Source organism: Lineus longissimus, chromosome 7 (assembly GCF_910592395.1).
Source record: "Lineus longissimus chromosome 7, tnLinLong1.2, whole genome shotgun sequence".
In the NCBI taxonomy this organism is placed as follows: Eukaryota; Metazoa; Nemertea; class Pilidiophora; order Heteronemertea; family Lineidae; genus Lineus; species Lineus longissimus.
In genome coordinates, this window is record NC_088314.1 from 2191332 (window position 1) to 2216357 (window position 25026).

General features: G+C 41.2%; 4 protein-coding genes across 14 annotated transcripts in view; 1 reads left to right on the top strand and 3 right to left on the bottom strand.

Annotated features, from left to right (window-relative positions):
- LOC135490739 (filamin-A-like) overlaps positions 1–838 on the bottom strand; it is an 86704-nt gene extending 85866 nt beyond the window's left edge. For all 7 annotated transcript variants that reach the window (XM_064776167.1, XM_064776165.1, XM_064776166.1 and 4 more), the window contains exon 1: positions 739–838. The gene's annotated coding sequence lies outside the window, so the exon portion shown is untranslated. The remainder of the gene's footprint in view (positions 1–738) is intronic.
- Positions 839–2061: 1223 nt separating this feature from the next.
- On the bottom strand, positions 2062–13729 carry LOC135491055 (WASH complex subunit 4-like). 2 transcript variants are annotated; one of them, XM_064776696.1, is made up of 27 exons: positions 13652–13729; positions 13125–13264; positions 12704–12875; positions 12393–12460; positions 12119–12201; positions 11820–11862; positions 11445–11669; positions 11096–11213; positions 10688–10815; positions 10357–10517; positions 9350–9467; positions 8911–9144; positions 8544–8690; positions 8256–8335; positions 7857–7962; positions 7605–7721; positions 7288–7456; positions 6757–6986; positions 6280–6384; positions 5963–6052; positions 5317–5688; positions 4946–5029; positions 4619–4810; positions 4419–4511; positions 4090–4261; positions 3546–3564; positions 2062–2977 (listed from the first exon to the last, which is right to left on the bottom strand). In XM_064776696.1, the coding sequence occupies exons 1-26, from the start codon at positions 13713–13715 to the stop codon at positions 3554–3556; spliced, it is 3522 nt and encodes a 1173-aa protein (XP_064632766.1). In that variant the 5' UTR covers positions 13716–13729; the 3' UTR covers positions 2062–2977; positions 3546–3553. The 2 variants fall into 2 exon arrangements, with proteins under 2 accessions (XP_064632766.1, XP_064632765.1); XM_064776695.1 differs by lacking the exon at positions 3546–3564.
- A 102-nt stretch (positions 13730–13831) lies between these two features.
- On the top strand, positions 13832–16099 carry LOC135491269 (mitochondrial potassium channel-like). The gene is made up of 2 exons (XM_064777017.1): positions 13832–14045; positions 14913–16099. The coding sequence occupies exons 1-2, from the start codon at positions 13833–13835 to the stop codon at positions 15705–15707; spliced, it is 1008 nt and encodes a 335-aa protein (XP_064633087.1). The 5' UTR covers position 13832; the 3' UTR covers positions 15708–16099.
- A 389-nt stretch (positions 16100–16488) lies between these two features.
- On the bottom strand, positions 16489–23518 carry LOC135490736 (LHFPL tetraspan subfamily member 3 protein-like). Of its 4 annotated transcripts, none has more exons than XR_010447761.1 (4): positions 20072–21722; positions 19564–19809; positions 19021–19075; positions 18247–18387 (listed from the first exon to the last, which is right to left on the bottom strand). XR_010447761.1 is itself a non-coding variant. In XM_064776158.1 (4 exons), the coding sequence occupies exons 1-3, from the start codon at positions 20487–20489 to the stop codon at positions 19071–19073; spliced, it is 669 nt and encodes a 222-aa protein (XP_064632228.1). In that variant the 5' UTR covers positions 20490–21707; the 3' UTR covers positions 18248–18387; positions 19047–19070. The 4 variants fall into 4 exon arrangements, 3 of the variants coding, with proteins under 3 accessions (XP_064632226.1, XP_064632227.1, XP_064632228.1); XM_064776158.1 differs by having other exon boundaries at positions 18248–18387; positions 19047–19075; positions 20072–21707; XM_064776156.1 differs by lacking the exons at positions 19021–19075; positions 19564–19809; positions 20072–21722 and adding exons at positions 22376–22621; positions 22941–23518 and having other exon boundaries at positions 16489–18387.
- Between the last annotated feature and the right edge of the window lie 1508 nt (positions 23519–25026).

Here is a 25026-nt window from a genome sequence, read left to right on the forward strand (position 1 = left end):
TGAAAGAATGGAATGTTCAGAAATCGGAACAACAGGCCACGCCAACATGATTTAGAGATCGTCGAATGGATGGATTGGTTGTGCAGAAGAGAAGACCATGAGTAACTTTCTGCCCCCCCCCCCCCTCCCCTGACGAAAATGTCCCAACGGTCCCCATTGCAACATCCATCCACAGTTCACTCGAGACAATCCATTGGAACAAACCGTTCTTTTACCGCGGGTCGTCCACGGACTAGCAAGACAACCAAGAACCGTCCTTGCACTATTACATTCATGAAACTAGTGCCTTTTCACACAACTGAATCAACAATTTGGTGAAATCGATCATTCACCACAGGCCTACCAATGATAATAGGCCTATGTGTGGAGCCCGTCTGCACTGGAAGAAACACAAACAGGTTGGAGGTTCGAAAATGATATGGGTTGGCTTTCCGTGATTGGTTTTGTCTATTGCTGACAACAATTTGAAGCGCATGCATTAGGGTTTGAACTATACTGGCACTTCATACTCATCATCATCATCATCATCATCATTATTATCCTCACTCTTGAAAACGAGCCTTTGTCTATACCACCAGAGTCGAGAGCGCCCTGGCAGCTCGTTTTGGCTGAATCTTGTAAAGACTCTGGGTGGGACATGGCCAACGACAAATATCAAAGGTGGCAGTGACTAATGTTCGATAATTTGATCAATTAAATCATTAGGCCTTGATAAATATACTATACCAAAGGACCTACCGTTGTCCTAGTATCCGGGGAAATATCCCTAGTATTCTTGCAACGATAGAAATATCTCGAGACGGATTTTTGGAATAGTCCGACGGACCTACTCATGAACTGAAACTAAGTGGGCGCGAGCAAGGTAGATAAGACTTGATATAGGTTTTCCGTCGGGGCGCCACCCGCAACTAGGCCTACTGGAGGTTACCATCCGTCGTTCGTCGGACAAGTAGCCTACATTTGTCTCCGGGTCCGAAGCGGGCGTTGATACTAGAAACCTAAGACCCTTAGTGATACTTGAAAATCAAGACCCAACTAGAAACCTAAGACCCTTAGTGATACTTGAAAATCAAGACCCAACTAGAAACCTAAGATTCTTGATACTAGAAACATAAAACCCAACTAGAAACCTAAGATTCTTGATAGTAGAATTTAGAAACATAAGACCAAACTAGAAACCTAAGAAACCTAAAAACGTGTAATTTAAACAAAACAATTTGCATCACTAACCAGTTGATCATGACGTGGAAAAATAACCACCTCATAATTCAATCATATCGCCAGTTCCCCCGAATGCACTGGCTAAAACATTTCAGAAGGACGGGGGTTCGGGGGACTCCCCCAATCCACTGGCTAAAACATGTCGCCGGAAGGACGGGGGTTTGGGGAATCCCCCATACAATACCGTTATCGGATACCGCGAGATTTACAGTTCCTTTACCGTCATCGGATGCGCATCCGATATGCCACGAGATTTACAGTTCTTCAAAGGTTTCAGGGATACGACCGAGGCATGCGAGCCCCATCGGCGGAACCCCAGCACCGCCCTCTCGATCGTATCCGTACCGCGCCACTAGACTGTCAGCGCTAACAGACTCCAGTATATCGACCACCAGACCTTAGACAACCGAGCTTTTACCTTCGAACACTATAACATTACGAATCACTTATACGTGTTTTTCACCATGCTAATGTTGAATTCAGATTAACTACCGTGAATCCAAGATCTTTTTCGTCAGGGTAGCTAGGCCTTTGTGCCTGCGGTATAGAAGAGACAGCCAGGTTGTCTTCATGTGCATGGTGAGATGATAGCTCAGTCTAAGGCCTTGGTCTAAGGCAGTAGGCCCTGGTGTGCATGTCGTCTAGAGCACAGTGAGATGTTAGGTCAGTCCAAGGCACCATGCCCAGATAACTTTCTAATTAAGCTTATTAACCAGCCTATTCGAAGTGGTTGTCACTTTGAAAAGTCATTTCTTTAGGACACAGTCATCCCTAGCAGGTATACAACATAGGGCCATGGTATATGAATCCAAGATAAGTAATAAATCTAAAACAAATCAGTAGATACATGTACAATTTATTATATTTCTCTCGTTACAATAATAACAGACTAATAGTCACATCTTTTCTCAAACAGTTGATACCATACATAGGTACATGGGCAAATCAGTAGCATAGTGGTTAGTGCGGCAGGCTCATCATCAGGAGGTCGTGGCCTGGGCTCCCAGAAGGATCACTGCTGTTGGCTCTTTGTGTCTTCGAGCAAAGCGCTTAACCCTTCTTGCTTCTCTCTATTCAGGAGTGCAATGAGACATCAGATGGGACATAGCACCACCCCATGATTGAGTGTTGGCTTACCACCATTTGTAGAACTGGGCCCCCGAGCTCAATAATGCACTGCCAACTACCACCTCTTAACAGCCACTGTTAACTAGATAGGCCAGAAGAATCTATCTCTCCAACATTAAATTCTTAGCTTTGTTTAATGATCATGTAAAGCAACCATGACCTGCCCTCAAACTGGTCATACCTTATATAGCACCATTTTCATACACTAACAGAAACAAGGCAAAATTTCATTTGATACCAATCTTCTTAGTCTTATAATCAGGATATTTACGAGCATATCAAAAAGCAGGTACATGTATTACTGAGCTGGTATCTTATGACCTCAATAACTTTATCATGAAGCAGTTCATTCAGATGCAAAGCTTTTTAACTGTTAGACTGTGCTTAGCACCAGTGCAGGGCCCTGAACAGGGGCAACATGGGCTATTGGCTGATAGTGTCCTTTTGTTATATAAGAGTCATGTGTCCAGGCAGCAGAAGTTTCATGTCCTCGTTGGTGTCTCCACTTACAGCGCTGGCATTGGTGGTGGTGGTGGTGGTGGAGGTGGTGGTGGTGGTGGAGGAGGAGGTGGAGGGGCTCCTCCTGCTGGGGGTGGTGGTGGAGTCACTGGAGTTGTAGTGGTTAGAGCTGAAATAGAATAATATACCAATCAGAAGGATGCAGTCATGAGAACAGTGAGGAACTTCTCCCTTGCACAGTGGTGACTCAAATTAGTATCACCAGAATCTTTTGTCAAATATTTTTGAAATGGTTAAAGACACTCCTTTTAGTTTTAGTTTCTTTCACCATCTATTCTCCCAATGGAGAAGTTACTAACTGATGCCAGAATCACAGATTGATTAAAAGACATAGGTTTGATTAGATGGTTAGCTCTCAAAATCAATAGGCTACTCTGGTTTATAATACAGTAAAAACGATTAGAATTGTTAAATGAAAGGAAGTATTGCAAAGCTGTTAGAAGTGGACTGAAGAAGTAAATATACTATAAAAGCCCCAATACAAAATACATAAATAAAGACTACACCGGAGCATAGGCTGCTGTCACAGTTTCCTTCTACTCTAAATCACAGTAATGCAACAAAACTCAAAAGCAACACCTGGAGTGACTGAAGACAAAAAGCACCGCTACAAAGTCAGTTAGAAATATTCTTTTTCTTTCTAGTGCAGTTACAACAGTTTACAGTAAAACAGGTACCTCAAATTTTATTTCGAACCTGAAACATTAAAAAGAATGATTGATTTGTAGATGTAAAGATTTGACATGAACAGGCAAAGTGAAAATGAGATATGACATACACGAGATGGACCCTACTGCAATGATTCTATACGAAGTCATCAATACATGTACTGTCTCTCCTGCTCTCTTGTAAGGTCTGTTCTCCCTGATCTGAGACCAGGCCCACACCCACTGCCCAGAATATCCCCGGGGCAAAAATCACAAGAAGACAGCACTTTACTCATGCCGATCTTGACCCCTTGGGAAGATATGTCAATGCCTGATATGTCGTACTCAACCAATAAGCCAAACCATCACGCATATTGCATGAATCGTGGACAGATAGACTTCGATGAGACACCCTGGCCTTGGGACTGCAAATGCTGTCCTTGATAGGGAGGTGTCTTGAATACAGAGGTCACATCCTATAGAAATGACACCTGTAGAACCAAAATCCCTTCCCTTAAGAGGGCTGTCCTGCTTACAGAGGTGTCTGCTGAGGGAGGTTCCACTCTATACTAACCAGCTTGAGGAGTGGCAGCACCAGCACTGGCCTCGCTCGGCGCAGCCTCTGCACTTTCAGCCTCCTTATTCTTGTCTTTCTCTGCCTTCTCTTCCTTCTCCTCCGATGCCGTCTTGTCGGCCCGGAAGAAGATCCTGGCACTGCTTAAACTATAGTGCAGCAACTCAAACTCCTGCAATAAACAAGTTTGAAAGCAAATTTTACAGAAAAAATACCAAGGTGAAGAAAAATATTTTCAAAAATTGAGGCATGTCACTTTCCAATGCCATACATAGAAGTAATTATAATCACAGGCTGCAGCGGCACTTCACATGTAGCTTGATACTGACCTGCTGATAGGTGTCCAATCTCTTCAAGGTCAAAGACATCGTCTGCTGCAGTTTGTCATCTCCTTTGTTCGACTTGGGAGACTGAATACCAGCCTGGAACGATAGAGATGTGATGATAGTGACATGCAAAAGGCTTACTAATACTTCATATACATGTAGGGTAAACACTGGAGAGGTTGAAGAAGAAGAAATGGCCTCACCTTATCCTTGGCATACTTTTCTCTGACTGACTGGAACCAATGCAGGGAATCGAAATCGTGGTACTGGTCGAGAAGCTTCAGGATGAATGCCACACCCATCACGAAGCCGTCGTCCGTAAAGGCCGCACCGATCTTGTTCTTCTTGTTCAGTTTCTCTTTACAACTTATGGAATGCTCGACAAAGTTCAACGTCTGAAAGATCAACGGAAGCTGATTAGCATATCTGACTGAGTTATGAACTTCTATATGAAGCACCAACTTGGTTATAAGCTGTCAATTAATGTAGGTCTATCAGCTAAAAACGAAGTAGAAAACCACATTTCTTACCAATGGAGGAAGGATGACGAAGAAGTTCTTTAGATGCATGTTTTTGGGATTTCTGAATTCAGGAGAGAAAACGTCAACCAACATCTGAAAGAAAAAGACAAGAAGTCAGTTGTATGTAATTCCTTTAGCTTGCAATAATGCAAACTGAACATTCCTTGCTTAGAGGTCCTGAATTATCTCCTGTGTGATCAGATCTAAGCTATAAGGCAGATGGGTATTTCACATGGCGTAACAGACCTACTGGCTTGCTAGGCATACACCTCATTATGCTCTTTCTTTGAAATCATTCGGCTGATACTTCTAAAGCCAGTTGATGTAAACATCAGCTAGGTATCAATAGATTTTGGCTTTAATGTCAAACAATATCACACCTTGAAGTATTCTGTGCCCTCTGCAAAGTTCTTGGTCAGGTTACTGATGACGTCGTCCAACTGTTTCCCCGCTCGCTGACACTCCAATGACAAGTTCTCTTCCTTACATAACTCCTCGAACGGAATGATGTCTTCCAGATCCGGTATGAACCGAATGGCGTTACTGCAGCAGTGGAGACCGCCAGACCGGACCATCCGGATGTAACCCATGGCATTACCAATCTGGCTGACGAGTAATCGGAACTGATCGAGGTAGCTAAGTCCGTCTGGTGTCAGGCCTAGTTTACGTATGCCTTTGTTAAACTTGTCTGCTCGTTCGAATGGATATTTTTGATCAGTCTGGCCGTGGTTTTCTTTGAAGAATCTCCAATCCTGGAATGTATCGAGAATGAGGGTGAAATTTCCATAACATTTGGAAAGTTTTACAACTGCTTCTAGATCTTTAGAACAGAACAATAGCAAAGTAAATATTTAGTTCATCCCCGTGGACACTGCAGGCAACAGCTGCTAGAAAAGAGACTGGTATACTGACATGTTGTTCAGATAGGGATCTTTTCAATAGGAAAAGCTTTAACAAATTTCTGACTCGTTTTCACCTCAACTGGCGGGCCACACATTACTGTGAGACCTGAGATATGAGACTTACCTTTATCAGCTTGGCCTTTATGTGCTCATCGTACATGAACTGGGAGAAAATGAAGAACTTCTTGGTCAGGAATTGATAGGCAAAGTTCACCTGAAAAACACAACAGAACTGATCACAAACATCGAGGGGAAGTGAAGTCTATTGTGGTGGACATGCATGACTGATTACCAGGGCATTGTGACCTTGAGCAAGTCATCTAACTCTGACTGTCCTTCCGTTGAATTAGATTTGTAAAACGCCAAATCAGACACCCCTCTTTAAAGGAGTGTGGGTCAGTCTATAGGGTGTTCTTCATAGAGAGGTTCTACTGTACTCACTGTCGTGTTCATAATGCCCGTGCCATGGGTCCTGATGCTGTTGGCGATATGGCGAATGTTGATTGTATTCAAATGTTTGTTGTTACTTGACCTCTCAACAAAGATCTGAAATCGACAGAAAGGTTTTAGAAAGACGATAAAGATCATCAACTGACTTCATACTTTAACCCCGGTCTGTCCTGAAACCTATGAGTAGACTTCAGACGAGCTGCTCAATCTGAGTTACCACCAGAACATTTCTGACTGGGACCTATTTACACATCAGGGTAGAGTAACGGAGTTAGACAAAGAGACTTGTCTAGAGTCTTACACAGACTGTGGGATCGAAACCAGGGACCTCTAGATTGCTTAAAATGAGCTTCAGTGCTGTTTTTAGGATTGCACTGTAGATGAACATGATATCGGACCAGGTTGGGGATTCTTTCCCTTTACGCCTCAAGCAGCTGAAGACAAGACAAATACAGGTTAAAACTGTACCTGGTTGTTCAAGTTGTACTGGAATTTGGAAACAAAGACGTGGATATTCCTCATAATCTCCAGGACATCAAGACCCTGTTCAAGTGTCTGACTAGGAAGGTGTGACTCCGTCAAGTTCAGCTGGTACTTCTGTTGTGCAAGGTTCTTCATTTCTCCGTAAGTTTTCCAATCATGAAGGGCGACGGTGGTCAGATTGTAGAACGTTGTATCCAAGTAATGCTCAACATGGGCTGAAACATCACAGATGAAATCAAGTGAATTGAATCAAAGATAGAAACATCGGTCCTTGGGCTGCCACGACTCTGGTCCTGCAGGACAAAATCCTCATTGACACAGAATGTGACTCTGACTCTCCAACAGTTTCCTCTTAAAATAACAGATCACATCACTCAATCATGTTGATAGAGCTGTTCCAGAGAATGGTCAGAAGGTGGAATGTTCACAAAGGCAGGAATTTTAGATTTTCAAATTTCATTCAGGGCCAACTGAACTACAGCCGCCACGAAACAGCATAGCAGACATAACAATTACCTTTTATGTTGATGAACCTATCAAAGAACCTGATTGGCTGTATCTTCAGAAAACACGATAAGTCTTTCAAACCGGTTTTGAACGGGTTGCGATCGTCGAGTTGAAGATGGGCATGGATTGAAAGACGTAGATCAGTCTCGATGTCGCGACACAGCGGGTCCAGCAGATGCTGAAATTGACGAAAATAACACTACAGGTAAAACAGTAAGCTCCGGCCAAAGACTTGAGCCAACCCCTTTCTGTAGTTCCCATGAGTTCCTCTTTTAGTATTCATAACTTGCATTCGAAGTTGCAGTTGCATTTAACAAACAACTCACCTTTTTCAGTTGGCCATTAATCTCTTTATCGAAGACTTCAAGCAGATTCTCTGCGCTGGCAAGATGCTGGGTGACTTTCATCGGGGGGACACAGTCTTTGAGAGCACCAACCATGTACTGCAAATAGAAAACATATACCAGTCAGACCTCAGAGGGAATGTTCACTCGACAAATTTTCTTTCTTTTTTCCCCAGAATTTGGACAAATCTCATTAAATTGTCAACAAAGGTGTTTTTCAGAAAGGCTGCTTACATGTATCCTATGAGCATCGACAGCATTTTCAAACAGGTCATTGAGATAGATGGGGAAGATGACCCGATGCCAGTAGAGAAAGCTGCAGTCACATGCCTGCCGGAGTCTGCAAGGAGAAAAATGAACTTGCGGAACTAAGGATCCGAGACTGAGGGCTTGGGCTGTCGGAGTGGCACAGTGGAAATATCAGCGTCTATCACCACCGAGGTTCCGGGTTTGAGAGGGCGGTCTCCCATTTCCTCCAACTTACATAACAATCGCCCAACATCGTTTATAGAGCTGATTATGTCCCAGTTGACGCTCAGGTCTCAACTCAATAATTCATTTATTATTAGGGTTTGAGAGTAGTTTTAGCTTGTTGTATAAGCATAAGAGGACACAATCATAGGGCAATCTTACTTGTATCTGAGGTCACTCAGCATATCGAGCTTCTTCAGGGTGGAGTAAAGAGTGCTCAACTCATCATCTTTAAAGCACCGCTGGAAAAGATTTTCAAACTTTATCACCATATATATATGGTACTGTAAATGTGGTTATGCAAGCATAGCCACAGTGTTACAATGTACAAAGTCTTAAATGAAATCAATGGCTTGACAACTTCCAGGCATAGCAATGTGTCAGTTTCTATCAGTTTCATTGTTATCGGTGTTCAAATGAAAAGACTTGTTTTATCAACGTTTCTCTTACCATCTTTGTCCCGAATGCTAGCGCCAAGCTACTGATGAGCCTCCTCTCCTTGGTTCCGGGTCCATTGATAGTATTCTCGGCTAGCACTAAGGCTGAGAGCACATCGAGACGTTTGTCACTGTATCTCTTGTCACTGATGATTCGTTTCTGAAATATCAAGGAATCAAATTCAAATATGTGTTTTGGGGAGAACTTTGTGTGCTTTGCCACCCTAGGAGCCTGCTGCCCTCTCTCCCCCGGACTAAAAAGTTAATAGGACCCTGAGAGCAGTAGATCAGTTAGTGGTTCTGTCACGAGTCGTAGTAAGATTTTTAGATATGAGCCCAGCACCCTAACCATTGCTCAACTTATTCCCAAAGTGCCTTACCTTAGCAGTAGCTATACAGGAAAGTGCTTGGAAGGTCAAGTGCTGAGTGATGTGGTTCATTGACTCGGCTATCAGCATTGTGCGACGATGAAAAGTGAACTCAATAGCCTTGAGCATCTCAATGAGTTTACACAAGCCGAGGACGGTCGTTTTGGTCATTGCTTTCTGGAGGGGGACATGTAGGTTTATTGTTGTCTTCACTGTATGACTGATGCTGTAGGCATACAATAAGCCCTGAAACAGATCAGAGAAGTATTAGAAAATGAAAAGTGATTCCATGATAAAGACGAGGAGTTTGTGGTTCAAAAATGTAAGATTGGGTACGAGTATACTACTCCTGTGCTATCAGAAACCGTTTCTTTTCATTGTCTCCATTATTTATGATTCGAGTTCCTTTTGAAAGTTTACACTTGAAGCATTCTCAGTGTACAGCACTTACTTGTAGAAATAGTGCACATCTTGCATTGAGGTCTTCAACTAATGAAGTGCCCCGGGACAGGTTGGACTCCATCTTGACCATCCAGGCACACACTTGGATGTAGATCTGCTGCACCTCTCTGAAAGAAGATATCATTGCAGTTGAGAAGTACCTCTGCATTGACGCCATTACCAACACCCCCATCATAACAATGATGACAAATGCCAATAATGAGGAAATGGGAACAATGTAGATGTAATCTATTGCTACAAAACTGGAGTTTGTATCTGTGACCACTCAACTTGATGAACAAACATCTCTAATTTGTAACCTCTATTATGAAATTGAACTAAGAGTGCATCTAAAAAAGTAGAACTGATTAGAAACAAGAATACAGACATTCCTTTGCCCCACTTAAAACAAGCAGTGATGAAAGGAAACACCTATGACAAGTTGTACATTAAAACAGATAGACCAAAGCAGAACGATATCCCCTCCCAAAATAATTGAAAGGGACCGCCATCCAACATATATATAAAAGAACGAACAATTCTGCAACACCAAAAAAGGGTCCTCTTTTCAAAAGAACCTGAAGCAACAACGTGGAAACAGAGGCCAACACTGACAAACAAAAGAGCATGCAATATGTATTCAATTTCTTCTACTAACCTCTTCCTATGTAAGGAAACAACAAATATATTACTTTATTACTTTTTAGCTATATTTTGTCACTGTTAGAAGAAATATGTAAAAGTTATCAAGGTCATAACCAAAGTAGACAAAGCTTGAGATGCACTGTTCATGAACAGCTTTTCACACCTCAAAGTAAGAAAAAGGTAACACAACCAACTCAACTGTGTGCAAGACTCAACACACTGGACCAACTCTTGTCTTGTTTTGCACAATCTTTACTTGATCAAACCTGCCACATTCAAGCTAGTATTTTTCTCATTTAGGATTAAGCCCCAAACTCACATTTCTGTCAAATAAAAGCTACCTGACCATCAGAAGCTTTATCACCAACTTACTTGGCAATATTCTGAGCTCTCTGCTGCAGCCATGTCTGACGCTGAGACACCACAGTCATCTGTGCTTTCTTGTCCAGCGCTTTAGCCATGTGCGGTAACTTCTGCAGGAGGAAGTCATTGGCAAACCAAACGACATTACCAATCAATGTGATGGTCGGAACCTGAAGAAAGTAGATCGATACCATACTACTTGAAACACACCAAGGAGAAACTCCTCTTGTCTTCGTGATGATGACCTACATTTTGCAATATTTTGGTCTCGAAATTCAGCTCAAAAACCCACCGAATTTCAGTCAACTTTCAAAATGCTTTAATAAATGGCAATACTTACCCTTTTGTAAATGTCCCACAATTGTTTGAAGACTTTCTTGTCAATGACTCTAAAGATTTGGAAGTGGAGAATGTAGAGGGCACAGATACCAACAAACTGGAGCCGCTGGTCGACTTCATTGGCCTCACCTGAAGGAAACATAAACAGAGAAATCTATCAGAAATCAAAAAGCACTGTTTCAATTTCCTGATTCAATGACTACAGCTAAGAACATCACACAATGTTACACACACACACACTTAACTAGTCTGTATTCAAACTTCAAACCATACAGATGCACTGAGTGCCAGCTACCTTGACAAAGGTCGAGCGGGATAGGCAATAGAGTATGGGGCCTTAACACTTGCGATGACAGAGCATTGTTGTAGGTGCACTGATTTGATCTTCATACCCTGAGGATAAACTTACCAATACGGCTCTCCACAGAAGCCAGGTAGTTTCGGATATTGAGAGCAAACTCTTCAGCAAAGAAACCATTCTTGGAGACATTCACGCTACCATCATCAAAAAGCTGTTCCACACAGTTCTGCAAAATGGAAAACAGGGTGAAAGTATGACTGTGTGATTCATCTGAAACTTCAAAAACTGAAGTATCTAAAAATACTTATTCTGCCAGAATCGGACAAAGCATGACCAAGAACGAATCATTTTAGGTGAAACACTGACAGCCTTTCACAGCCAATTTTAGGCTGCCCTTTTCTTGTGAAATAGAATTAAATCTCATGCACTTAGAAAGTGGTCTATGTCTCTTTCTTACCTGAAATATCATACCGTCCAGTATTTGTCCCTCAAGTGTGATCATGAGTTTCTGAAATGGCTTCAGCTTGTCAGAGGAGAGGCCAAATCTTGTTGGGTTGTGGTGGACAGAGTTGAGCATTCTCTTGTACTGGACCCAGTGTTCTTTCAGGGTGGCATGGTTTTCAATGATCTCATCCAGTGTGATGAGGACTGTCAGTAGCTCACCAAGATGTTCAAAGATTATCTAGAGAAGATGAAATCAAGGACATGATAAGTATATAAAATACTGACAAGAAAAAAAGAGACCCCAAATCTCTGCTGGAAAGAAAATTTGAGAAAAGTGTATCCACATCATTACATTCAATTTCAGAAACCTAAATAGATAATGCTTTACCTGGAAATGAACATCTGTGACATCAATGATTCTTTCACTGCTCCTAAAAAGTATAAAAAGAAATAATACAAAAGGGTCTTATTCAAAGAAAGACTATAGGCAGTAGGTCAGAATCAGTTACACGATGTCACTCTAGGCGAAACTATTCACGCCTGTATGAGTGAGAATGAGTGATTGTAAATCAGCTACATTGTACTTTGCTCCAAACATCATGATATTGCAATTTTCAAATAATCTGTTCCAAGAGTAGGACTGTAGTTGAGTGACTTACCTAAGATCAAGCAGATAGTTGTACTTACTTGGGGTTAATGTAAAGAGATGCTAGCTGATGCATCACATTCTTGACCAGATCATAGCACCGAGTCACAAAGCAAGACAACTCCTGAATGAAAGACATAGGCTGAATGAGTTTTCTGCTTGCATGACAATTTACTAGTTTACAGCACTGCCACCAAACATGCTACTTGATAATATGAGAAGATTCTGTAGTCATGATATCTGGTCACTGCTTTATACATCAGTCGGACTTAAAGAGTTTCCTACAATATTTTGAAATACTAGAGTGCAACTCACCTGTAACAATGGGAGCAGTCGTCCCATTTGGATCTGTGCCTCTCCCTCATCCAAACCATTTTCTGGCTCTGAAAAACAAAACAATAACTGGGGGCTTATCAGATCAGACACTAATATATGCTAAGAGGCTATACTCATCAGTGGGCTGGAATAAACTGAATCTTTTGATATGACAATCAATGGCAAGCTCTTGGTCAGCATTTGTTTACATGATAGATAACATTCTTTATAATCTAATATGTACTTGTTCTTTTTACGAACTTTCTCTCAAAACACTCCCAGATGATAGAAAGTACAGCATCGTCATTTACCTCCTTGGCCTTCTCCATAGAAAAGCAGGGCATTGTAGAACTTATTCTCAGCCTCGTATTTGAGTGTGTTCATCTCACAACATAACGATGAGATGACAGTGATGACTTTATTGAAGATCTTATTGTTTGTGTTGACCAACTTCAGCAGACTTGTCTGTTCATAAGGCAAAAACTGCAGAGAGGAAAAACAAATATATGTAGCAGTAAATTTAAGTACAGAAGACATATAATCTATTTCAAGATGTAAGAGGACATACATGGAATACGTTATCATTATGTCAAGAGATCATAAACTCATCTACAATTTCTCATTTGACGACTTCAAAATCTGGAGTCTTCTGCCATTCTAGTTTTCGCAACCGGAAGCTTTGGTTATTTTTGTTACAGTCAGTCAAAAATTTAAACATTGGTTCATTGTTACCTGAAGTGATATAGGGTCCAGAGTCATATCCCAGGCATCACTGATACTGTCATCCAAAGCATCTTCAATCTCCTTGAGTTGGTTTGCATACTCTTCAAGGAAGTTGCCATATTTCTTCAGTTGTATCTCACCAACCAACTCTGTGAGAGAAAAATTGAGAGACAAGACTTAAGACTAATGACAAGTCAAATGCTGACAACTTGTACAAACATGCCTGAGCCGCCGGGCCTAGATGTAATACTCCCAAACCCAAGCAGCACACTGTCACAGACAGGAGCAAGGGTGACACAAGCAGAAGGGGCTAGGCCCGTGGACAGTGATCCAATCCAGAAGACCAGAAGATTTATGGATTGTAGTAAAGATCAACTTTCGACTTGTCATTTCCTCTTCTTATATTTCTCCAAAGGCCCAGACAAACACTGCAGTCGGCATTCTCTCAACTTTCAAGCGCCCGAACTTGAGTGAAATCGACGAAGGTACATGTCCTCCAACTTCTAAAAGTGTTCAATGACAAAACGGTCACATACTTAAAGAACCATCGTCGAATTTATCAAACTGCCAGTCCAGTGGCAACTGACTTTGCATCGCCATTTTGCAACCTCCCGTCCAAGTATCACATGACTTTTCGGCCAGTCTTGCGCATAGCTGCAGTTTATGTCCAATCCATTTTCGTTCTGGTAGTGCAGTTGCTTTGCGTACGGTTTCAATATGTCAGCCTTCATGAAAAACCGAATTTGGCAAATTTTTCGACAAAAAAGTTCTCATTACACATTAATCAGAACGATAAAATCCACAAACTTTCGTCAGAATGAATCTCGTATCGTTACTCCTGCTGTTGAGAAATTGAACGGCGTCTTCCAATGGTATGAGGACATGATAGGGCTCTCCGAAGTGCGCGAAGCCCAAAACCAGGTCATAGTGGTATGTGTCTTTCTGTACATTTTGTGTACATACCGGGTGCTTCGAAAAAAGTCGTGGTAAAATGGGTTAAAATGACCATGTGTAACTTTTTTTTCTGTTTCTCATGAGTTGGAGATGATATGTGATGTTGGCAGTCGTGAAATGAATGATCGAGTTGCACCAAAAGACTCCAAGTCAAGGGCACATTGACTGAGTTTGAAAGTGTCTTCATTGACTTAAAGTCTGTCGTCAGATCAAGGTTTTTTACCCGATTTTCCAGATATGCCTATAGTCAGAAAGGCTAAAATTTAGAATCCCCGATCGGAAATGACGTAGTTTGATCGCATTCAACTATAAATCCATTGAACAGTGGTGCTTCGTTAGTCAACCGATGACCTTTTTTGGGGGTGTGATCGGGGGTTCTAAACTCGTTCCGCCAGAAAAACTATCTGTCTTTACAATTGGTTTTCACAGTAAAAGCGACCAGACAATGCCTCTGAAGCCATTTTCCAGGCAGAGAGTTTATCTGGCAGTGACAGTCTCCTGAATCTACTGACTAGTGTTTTAAAACATATTCTTTCCTGTCATATCCTCTGAAGCCATTTTCCAGGCAGAGAGTTTATCTGGCAGTGACAGTCTCCTGAATCTACTGACTAGTGTTTTAAAACATATTCTTTCCTGTCATATCCTCTGAAGCCATTTTCCAGGCAGAGAGTTTATCTGGCAGTGACAGTCTCCTGAATCTACTGACGAGTGTTTTAAAACATATTCTTTCCTGTCATATCCTCTGAAGCCATTTTCCAGGCAGAGAGTTTATCTGGCAGTGACAGTCTCCTGAATCTACTGACTAGTGTTTTAAAACATATTCTTTCCTGTCATATCTTGCAGGCTGAGAAAGCATTTCTGGAAGCTCAAGACAGGAGAACAGAACAGCGTGATATCCTCAATGAATTGCAGTTCAAGTTGCGTGACATATCGGCAGAGCTCGATAAAGTAAATCGCGGAGACCCAAAGTTTCTTAAAATGATTACTGATCAGCATGCAATGTACAGACAAGAAAATGCTGTATCTGAAAAACATGCAATTTGTGAGAAGGAGGAGAGGGCCCACTTCATGGAACTTTCAAACGCAGTACGGGAAAGCCATGAAAAGGAACGTGCCAGGGCTGAACGTACCAAATATTGGTCAGTGATTGGATCAGTTGTTGGTGCATTGATTGGGATGTCTGGTGCTATGGTAAATAACTACCTGCGGAACAGGGAGATAAAGAAACTAGGACAATCTGTACAAGATAAGCATGAAGAAATCGAATCCATCCTAGTTGACTTCCGCTCCTCTATTGGAGCAATTGGGACAGGAAAGGATGAGATATCTGTGACTAGCGGAGAAAAAGCTTTGGACAGTAAAAGAGCTAAAGAGCTCATTGAGGCAATCAAGGCGCAGGATCAAAATATTGAGGTCAGACTTGGTGACATAAGACAGTTGATTCTATCTGGCAGTCAGAACGTTGGTGATGGTAAAATAGTTTATGTTGGACCAGAACTGGAAGGTATGCTGAGTAACACTGAAAAGAATTTGGAGTATAAGATAAAGATCAATTCTTTAGCAACTGTAGCCTTCGTATATGGAGCATTTGCTGTAGCGCTGCCAATATTATATGCTATATTTAGAGGTGGAAACTGATGATCAATACTGCTACAAGGCTTATGGATCTACTGTGCTTTAAAGTTGTTTCACTTCATTGTCCATTGGCACACTTGCAGTGACTCCAACCCTGAACTTGTCTGCTTGTAGTTGTTACCTTATCTGAACTGAACTGAACTGAACTCTGCCATACTGTAGGGGTGAAATTTTCTGTATACAATATCAAGTATAGATATCTAATCTGTACTTGACAGTATGTCGTGACCATTGCACAAATAGGGGTGGTAAGCCACGAAAGTGCATCAAAACTGACATGACTGTGTATTGTCAGAGATTGCTCAATACTAGGCCTGGTGACTTGCTGCCTCATTTGGTGTGATGGATCACATATTGTTGTTGATTATGTTAATTTGTATATGAAATATACTCCAAGGCCGAACATACCTGCAGTGTTTTTCTTTCCCTTCACATTGTCTCGAGTTCATTGAACTTGTCATTCCTCTTTTCACCCACTTGGTCCCATAATTCCATGTCAATGTCTTTGGAGTTTTCCGTGGATGATCATAAGGATAGACAGACAGCATTTATTCATTTTCCTCGTACTTAATTGTTGGAGGAAAAGTTTGCCAATCTGACATCCAGACATGTCCCAAGTCCTGCCACATTCAAGTCCTGCCGAGATTGGCATGTGATGGCTCACAACATCAGTTGAGTATTCGATCAATTCTGAACCGAACCACATGTGTCGCAGATAGACATCAAGAGGTGGGCAATGTCACAACTTGTCCGAGGCAAAAAAATAACAAATGCAAGGATCAAATTACTTTAAGTGGTTTTATTTCCACTCTAAGAATACAGGTGCTTTAAATAATTAGGTATGGGAGACACTTTTTCGGAGTGCACGTGCAGTAACAAACAACTGTTCAAAATGTTATCAATTCAGGACACTGAAAATGCATAAAATATGGCTACATGCTGTAAAATTGGAGAAATTTATACAAGCGATGCTATGGAAGAACCAAAGATATCCTATAGGTTTTTGAGTGATATTTCGGTTTACATAAACTTTTCTTCGTTATCAGGCCTAAACTGCTCAAGCACAGTTTCTCAAAATTTGGAGATTCCACTTTGTGTGTTAACAGTACCAGGACACCAGATGTAGAGTAAAAACAGTGAGGTGTAATTTCATTATTTGCATGAAAAAATATGCATTACTGAGTCAAGTGATAATGTTGTACATATCAAAACCAAGAAAATATGAATAACAATAAATAATACTTTCAAAGGACGAACAGATCTCTGTATAGGTACATAGATACATATGTTGAAAAATACAATGGAATGTCTTAGAATATAATGGATGGATCACAGTCCAACCGGATGCCAGCCAAGGGTTAATACCCGATACATACATTGAACTCATAAATATGTGTATAGGTGGACCGAACGTTTTTACCAGAACAAAAAATGACAATATGGTCAACGATTCAATGTTCTTTCTGGACGGTATAAAATCTGCTACATCCGTCAGCCGAATGTAGCAGCAGTGAAAAAGATAAATAAACCTATATCTACATTGTACAAACTACAAAATATTCAGAATGGTAAAGTCACTTCATTCATTGCCATCACTGTGGACGCCTCATATGTATTTTAAACATTACATGATGCTCCATATTGTCACACTGCTGTTCAGCACACATTTGTACATTATATCATTCATTGGTTTGGAAGTTGAACAATTAGCACAACAGCTGTTTACTAATATTGGCAAATCCATGTTCAGGCTTTCCAAGCAGTCATTTTACCATTCCTTTTAGAAATTTACAATTTGTATTTTGTACCGTATGTACATGATTAACAGAAGAGAAGTACATGTGACTGTTCAAAGAACTGCCAACCCGAATGCTGATCTATTATATAATTTATCAAAACATTGTCCAGTACATGATTTTGATCGACAAGGCTATTGAATTTCTTGACTGACAGGGGACATATTTTTTCGAAACTGATGCATCTTATTTCTCCTGTACAAAGGCAAGTAATTGCCCAATTCATTCATGAATATGAAGAAAAAAACAAAATCACTTAAGAAAGTTCAATAAGATATTTTATAATTTACAATTTGTATTTTGTACCGTATGTACATGATTAACAGAAGAGAAGTACATGTGACTGTTCAAAGAACTGCCAATCCGAATGCTGATCTATTATATAATTTATCAAAACATTGTCCAGTACATGATTTTGATCGACAAGGCTATTGAATTTCTTGACTGACAGGGGACATATTTTTTCGAAACTGATGCATCTTATTTCTCCTGTACAAAGGCAAGTAATTGCCCAATTCATTCATGAATATGAAGAAAAAAACAAAATCACTTAAGAAAGTTCAATAAGTTATTTGATTAATGTTGATTAACTGCTTAGCATCAAGAAGAAGAAAAGACATAAAGATGAACTCGTTTTGCGAAATTCTGCAACTCATGACGATTAATCGTCTTTTGTGAAAATCTTGTTGGTCCTTCAAATGATATTGGAACCATACTAATAATTTCTAAAGCCTAGAGTTGGAATTGATCACTTCTCTTAGACATCCTGGAGGTGGAGTAGTCAGAAAATTGGTCGCGATCTCTATCGGTGTCAGGAACAGTCAGGACACCAGCTCGTTGCAGATTTGAAGCTTTTTCAGATTCGATGAAATCATTTCCAAGATCAGCTGAAAAAAGGCAAGAGGGAGAGATGAAAAAGTGAAGGGAAGGTAGAAACGTTAGTGGGGTAGAATTTTAATTCTATTGAGTTTTGTTTGGTCTTACTGTAATCTTAAGTTTTCTTAAATGTGGTGAAGTGCCCAGCAGGCATCTGGAGAGCTAGATTATTTAACAGACTACACTAATGTAATACACGTAGAAATAGAATGCTCCTTTATATACATACAAATCAGAATGTTGAATAAACCTTTGTACAATGAAGAAAACTTATGCCAAGTAAAAGAAAAGCATCAACTAGCAATACCATAGATGAGCGACAAACCCACAGAAAATGAAGCGTTTAGAAAGTTAAAGAGAACAGCCAACACCTCATTATTAACACAACACCATCACTGGTAAAGGAATTATCAATAATTGAAAAGAAATCTGATTTGCCACACCAACGGTTAATAAAAAAGAAACACATATAAACAAGAATTAGAACTACAGGTAGAGAGAAAAAGAGCATCCACTGACCATCCACCAAGACTCAGCTGGGGTAAGTTTGATGTCATTATCCAAATCCATCCGATGAGGAATTTGGTCCATGCCGTCACATACACATACCCAAACTAAGTCTGAACGCCTTGCAAGAAGCTTACTGTTAAGTTGCTTTAGCAGTACTTGCCTACAATATCCATCATCGCGTGCATCAGTCTAAAACAAGCAGGAGAGTGGTCTTCAAGACACGGCTATGACTACACCAAAAACACTTTGCTTAAATGAATTACAAATGAATATCCAAAACCACGGAGGATATTTTCACCTGACAATTTTTCAAAGTTTATTGTTCATTATTGGTTTATACACTGTTGAATTCCTGAGACAATATTAAGTCATAACCTGACTAAGTGCTTTCTGGAATACTAAGCCTTCATTTATAGATCCATGATTGTGCAAGCTTATAAGTAGGCCTACTGTCTAGGATGATACACAGTAATCTTGATACTAACATTAGTACACACAACCTTTATTTCTGGAGAAATATCAAAATATGTGTTCTTCTTGTGTACAGTGATTGTATTGACCCTTTCTACATACAGGTGCCGACAGGTATACTGGTGGTAGATTTGACAGACTGACAGTCTACAGACGACACACTTAAACATGACAGGACACGCAGAAAGGCCACACAGACTACTTACATTTATGGATGGAACCATTTTGGGCGTAGTAGGAATCAGGCAGAAGCTTGGCCTGCCTTGTTGCCAAGACAAAGGCCAATGTTGCCAGGATGAAGGCATCAAAGATGCCTATAATGGCCAGAATGTAGGCCCACCTGACCCCACAATCAGCAATATTGAAGCCACTTGAATTTCCACAGACACTTCGGACTTTGTCGTGATCCCAACCAGCTGGGTAAGCCACACAGCCAATGAACATACAGATTCCTAGAAACAACAAGCAAACTTGATAGAACACAAATGATACATAAGCGAATTTGGATTTCATCTCATCATTTTCAGGAAGTAGCTTTCATTCCTTGTCATTAGGACATCAACCCATCCATACATGAAGCCATGCGCCATGTTCTACCATTACAGCTTACTGTAAGTAAAGACGGCAGTCAACATTTAAATTTCAATGCTTGTACATTGAGCAAAAGATTACAATGGAAAAGAAGGCGGAATCTAAACTGAGGCAGATGCATACCAGAAACAACCTGTATCCATCCACAGATCATGTAGACGATCGCTGTATTCATGAAGAGGAAGAGCAGCATACAACAGATGCAGATGAGGATCAACAGCGCCGAGAATCCAATAAGAAATGCTGCCGCTTTGAAGGTACCACTCAGAATCGATGAGAAGTCGTCAAACCTTCCATTACAGATCAAATCCTGTCCCGTTTGAAACAGTTCGCAGTATTCAAAGAGTCCGAAGTAACCTGTTCCAGGACTACTTGGAGTATCACCGATCCACTGTGGCTGGATGAATACAACTATGTTTATGATGGCAAAACATATCGTGAAGACTCCCCACATAACACCAACAGCTCGTGAATTTCGGACATAGTTTGTGTGGTATATTTTGGTTGTTTCAGAATACTGGATTGCTTCTAAAGTTGACATGGTGATATCCTTTGGTTTACCCTTGAAAGTCTATCCTTTTATTGATGGAATAATTCCCCAGCTGTTGTAACCAGTAAATCCACAGTCCTTTGCTTTATCATGCACACAATCCACAGACACAGCACATCACATCACAGGTCAGTCTGCCGTATAATTTATTCGTTGAATCAACGACGTTATAAAACCAACCTTGAGTTTTAGACCGAATTCAGTTTTCAACACATAACTATGTGCACAATATATTATACATTGACCGAACTTAACTATAACATATAGTCATGAGGCATAAAAGGGTGGGTCTCAAAACTGTAATCTATTCAAATCTTGGAAACCGGTTTTGCCAGTTTTATATCACCTAATGCAACAGTAGTGCATTGCATACCAGACAATGTACATGAACTAAATGGGTCAAGTAAAACGTCTTCAGAGTGTTCTGTTCAGGATATTTTGAGAAAATACTCTCAGTCAAGAGGAGGCTATGATGATGTACCAAATTTTAAAACTTATTTTTTTGTAAATTGTTTATTTCATGCATTATTCATGTTGATTTGTTGAGATGTTTTGTTTTTGTAAAACCGGAAATCATGTCAATCAATTATATGAAACCGAGGCTTCGACCTTGACTCAATTAAGGTTGTCTACGCGGGAATTTCAAATTTTGATTTGGCACATGTTACCACGAGGTGCGGCTGAAATGCAACTCAGTTTATGCCTATGCTGGTTGTGTTGATGCAGTGTTAAAAAGTGTTAGAAGTACTGCATCTACCGTCAGTATTCTCCTAAAGTAGCTTGGTTATCACTTACAGGTCAACTCATGAACTAGAAACAGTAGCCTAAATGGGCAAGTCCCACCCAAGTTTTTTCCGGTATTTTGGCCGTTAAATAAAATTTTTGTCATTTTGGCGCCAATCACAACAGAGTCTCCTGTATTGTTTTCTCTAGCCATACTTGTGTATGTACAGGGGGAGACAATCTTTTTACAGGTTTCATCAAGGTTGATGTGTTCACCTACAGGTGGTGTGGCGAATATTATAGCCAGACTATATCACGGATCTATTGTTAGTGCTAGTAGCTAGTTCTATAGATCTATGCATATACTAGCACATGATTTTAACTTTGAAAGGGGTTTCATGATACAAAAATATTTTCGGAATCCGGTGGCCAGAGAATGAAAAATTGCCAATTTTTTGAACCAGCGTTCGTTATCTGTATTATATAGCGAGGACTCGTTACATATGGGCGGTTATAACCGCAAAAAAGGGACAACCCAGCCATGGCGAAGACAAGGACACCGTGAAGCAAGACGTCGTGGCAGGGAAAAGAACACTGTAGCAGGGACAAAGATCATTGTAGCAGAGACAAGTAACATGTGAGCGAGGTCTATGTTACGTAGCATAAACAACGCAATACGCAGCAGAGACAAGACCACGTAGCGTGTAGACAACAGAGTGTCAAGGACAATTAGTGCATTGCAAAGTCAGCAGGTGACTCTCGCGTATAATGAATAATAAAAACAACGCGAGCGCCACCTGCTGTCTTTGCAATGCACTAGTCGTCCTTGACACTCTGCTGTCTACGCGCTACGTGGTCTTGCCTCTGCTGCGTATTGTGTTGTTTGTGCTACGTAACATAGACCTCGCTCACATGCTCTTTGCCCCTGCTACAGTGTTCTTTGTCCCTACTACGAGGTTCTTTGTCCCTGCCACGACGTTGTTAGTTGCTGCTTCACGGTGTCCTTGTCTTCGCTATGGGTTGTGCCTTTTTTGCGGTTATAACCGTCCATAGTTACACACCGATGGATGGTTCGAGATGTCTGTGTTTCTTTTGTGCTGAAGACTACCCGTCCCTAGTGAGTAGAGTATCAACCGCAAAGTCTTTAGACTTACATTTTTGAATGGATCCATTCGAGGCATAGTAGGAGTCCGGGAGGAGCTTTGCCTGTCTTGTCGCCAAAACAAACGCCAACGCAGCCAGAACGAAAGCATCGAAAATGCCCAGGATGGCCAGGACGTAAGCCCATCTTATGTTACAATCACCTCTCCAAAATACTCCAGAGGAACCGCAGACGCTTTGCACTTTCTCAGCCTCCCAACCAGCAGGATAGATGACGCAACCAACAAACATACATAGCCCTGTAACAAGGAGAGAGTCATTGATTCAAAGTGGGGAAAGAAACGTTAGGTTGAATGATGACGAGAGGACTTTCCACAGCCTATACGAAGCAGGCCTATAACCTGACCATAACCACTTAATTGGGATCGATAGGTAAAAATGAATAAGACAACTGCCATCTGAGACACATGTTGCTCTGTCTTTTACCAGCAGCTTGGCAATACTGACTTAATAAATACACGACTGAAGTTTATTTCATCACTTCCGCAATGCCACAAGTATAATGCATAGCACTGCGAGTTTTGACTATGAGTTGGTCAACAATCCCGACAGACTTACCTGAAACGACCTGTATCCATCCACAGATCATGAAGACAAGCCCAGTCCTGAGGAAAAGGAAGAGAAGCATGCAGCAGATACAAATGAGGATAAGGAGGGCAGAGAACCCCACCAAGAATGCAGCAGCTTTCCACGTGCCCGTCAAGATGCTTTCGAAATCCGCAAACTGCCCCTCACACACCAATGACCCGGAGTCGACGTTGAGGCGACAGTATCTGTACAAGCCGAAATAACCTGTCCCTGCACTCAGCTCGGAATCTCCGATCCACTGAGGCTGGATGAAGACCACGATGTTGATGATGGCGAAACAGATTGTGAAGACTCCCCACATGACACCAACCGCCCGAGAATTCCGGACATAATTGGTGTGGTATAATTTGGTAGCGTCAGCATATTGTACAGCTTCTAGAGTCGACATTGTGGCTAAGTTACTGTAATCCTTTCTTGGAAGGTCCTCCTTGGTCGAAAAATGTGGGTATTCACTTGAAGTCAAAGTCAACAGAAACAAGTAGAGACCTTCCACTGACACCTACAAGTATATGTATACATAGGCCCTCATGATAATTAACAATAAATTTGCTTGACCTATATATGATATTATTGAGAAGCCCTTTCAAATCCTCCTGTTCAATAATGTGATATATCGACGCCCAAAACGTGTTCTGCGAGTTTCTAAGTCATTCACTATACGTCCTTTGATTGGGGGCCACCATGCATTTATCTGTCGCCTCATTGGTTTTTAAAGCCTACGAATGACAGCGACATCTAGGGAATTTTGAGGGGACATTACTGTAAAATCGGTCAGGAGACGTAGATTTGGAGGCCCGGACGCAGTGGATCGGTCTCGTCCTGTCGCCCGATCTGGATGACAAACTGAGGAGTCTAGAATCAGAGGACTCTCACGCAGAACATACATCGAAATTGTTTGACATGACAGCTTTTAGAATAGATGTTCACCAGTTCGTGCTGTTCTCAATACGGTACCGTTTTTGTTGATGCCAGTTGACTTGGCCCGTGATCTGAATCTCGCTGAAGTACAGTAGCACAGCGAGAGTGTGGTCAGGAGCCCAGACAATCTGGAGACGAGAGAGACGACATATATTATTTTAGTTCCTAATAAAATGATGAGATGGCGCGCGGTCCGCTGCGAGTGTACACTGCGATCCTAGTCATACCGGTTTTACCCGCATTTATTTATATTTTGGTGCGATCAGCAGCAGCAAAACACTTTGGAAACGAGTCTCACTCCAATGCGAGACTTTTTGAGATAAAGTGATAAATAAATTACATGTCTCAGACCAGAGAGATCATCCTGATCTGAGGAAATGAGGGGTAACCGTACCCCTGAGGAAGTCTTGTTGCCCCTTATAAAATGGGTTTTCTGAGGATTCCCTGCCATGGAACTCTCTGATGAAACGTGTATTTGTCGCACTATAGTAATATTGTGTTTCGTTGTTGAGGGACGCTACGGAGGAGTGAAATAGGCACTAAGATAAGACTCCCGGTGCAGTAAATTGCGTCATCCTAATTGGATTGAGGGACGAGGAACTCCACTGCGTCCGGAGTGTAAGATTTTTGAGCAGCGTCTACGCATGGAGGTATAAATATTATTATTTATACCTCCATGGTCTATGTGACCAGAGAGACACTCTCTGAATGGACCAACTTCAGTAAAAATATCGTCGGATATAAACATGAAACCAGCATGCGGGTACTGCCACTTTTCTTGTTTAGTTGTAAACATACAATCAAATATTGTTGTGACAGACCCAGTTTCGCAAGACCAATGAAACGTCGACTTATTTCTAGAAACTACATCATTCATAACCAATCACCGTTTGACAGCCTCACCAGCAAGTGCTCGGTATACTCTAGCTTCGTGTGTGATTCATGTAAAGTACTGACGTGCCGGAAATACCTGCATTCGAGGTTGCCATTCATTAGGTGGCTTTCTGCCATATTTGGAGGATTGGGAAATTATGAATGAAGAAAGAACACGCTTCTACTACGCTGAGGTAAACAAGGTCTGTGATTGGTCAATGAACAGACTTGTCAATCAAGACTACCCGAGTCAGTGAATGTGCGC

Excerpts from the sequence above, each read along its gene's own strand:
- LOC135491269 (XM_064777017.1), top strand. The coding sequence starts at position 13,833 with ATGTCAGCCTTCATGAAAAACCGAATTTGGCAAATTTTTCGACAAAAA. Across the intron at positions 14,046-14,912 it reads CCCAAAACCAGGTCATAGTG|GCTGAGAAAGCATTTCTGGA; the intron begins GTATGTGTCTTT and ends CATATCTTGCAG.
- LOC135491055 (XM_064776695.1), bottom strand. The coding sequence starts at position 13,715 with ATGGCGATGCAAAGTCAGTTGCCACTGGACTGGCAGTTTGATAAATTC. Across the intron at positions 12,202-12,392 it reads GACTGCTCCCATTGTTACAG|GAGTTGTCTTGCTTTGTGAC; the intron begins GTGAGTTGCACT and ends TCTTTCATTCAG. Across the intron at positions 4,811-4,945 it reads TCGTCATCCTTCCTCCATTG|ACGTTGAACTTTGTCGAGCA; the intron begins GTAAGAAATGTG and ends TTGATCTTTCAG.
- LOC135490736 (XM_064776156.1), bottom strand. The coding sequence starts at position 23,358 with ATGTCGACTCTAGAAGCTGTACAATATGCTGACGCTACCAAATTATAC. Across the intron at positions 22,622-22,940 it reads ATGGATACAGGTCGTTTCAG|GGCTATGTATGTTTGTTGGT; the intron begins GTAAGTCTGTCG and ends TCCTTGTTACAG. Across the intron at positions 18,388-22,375 it reads GAATGGATCCATTCAAAAAT|CTGATCTTGGAAATGATTTC; the intron begins GTAAGTCTAAAG and ends GCCTTTTTTCAG.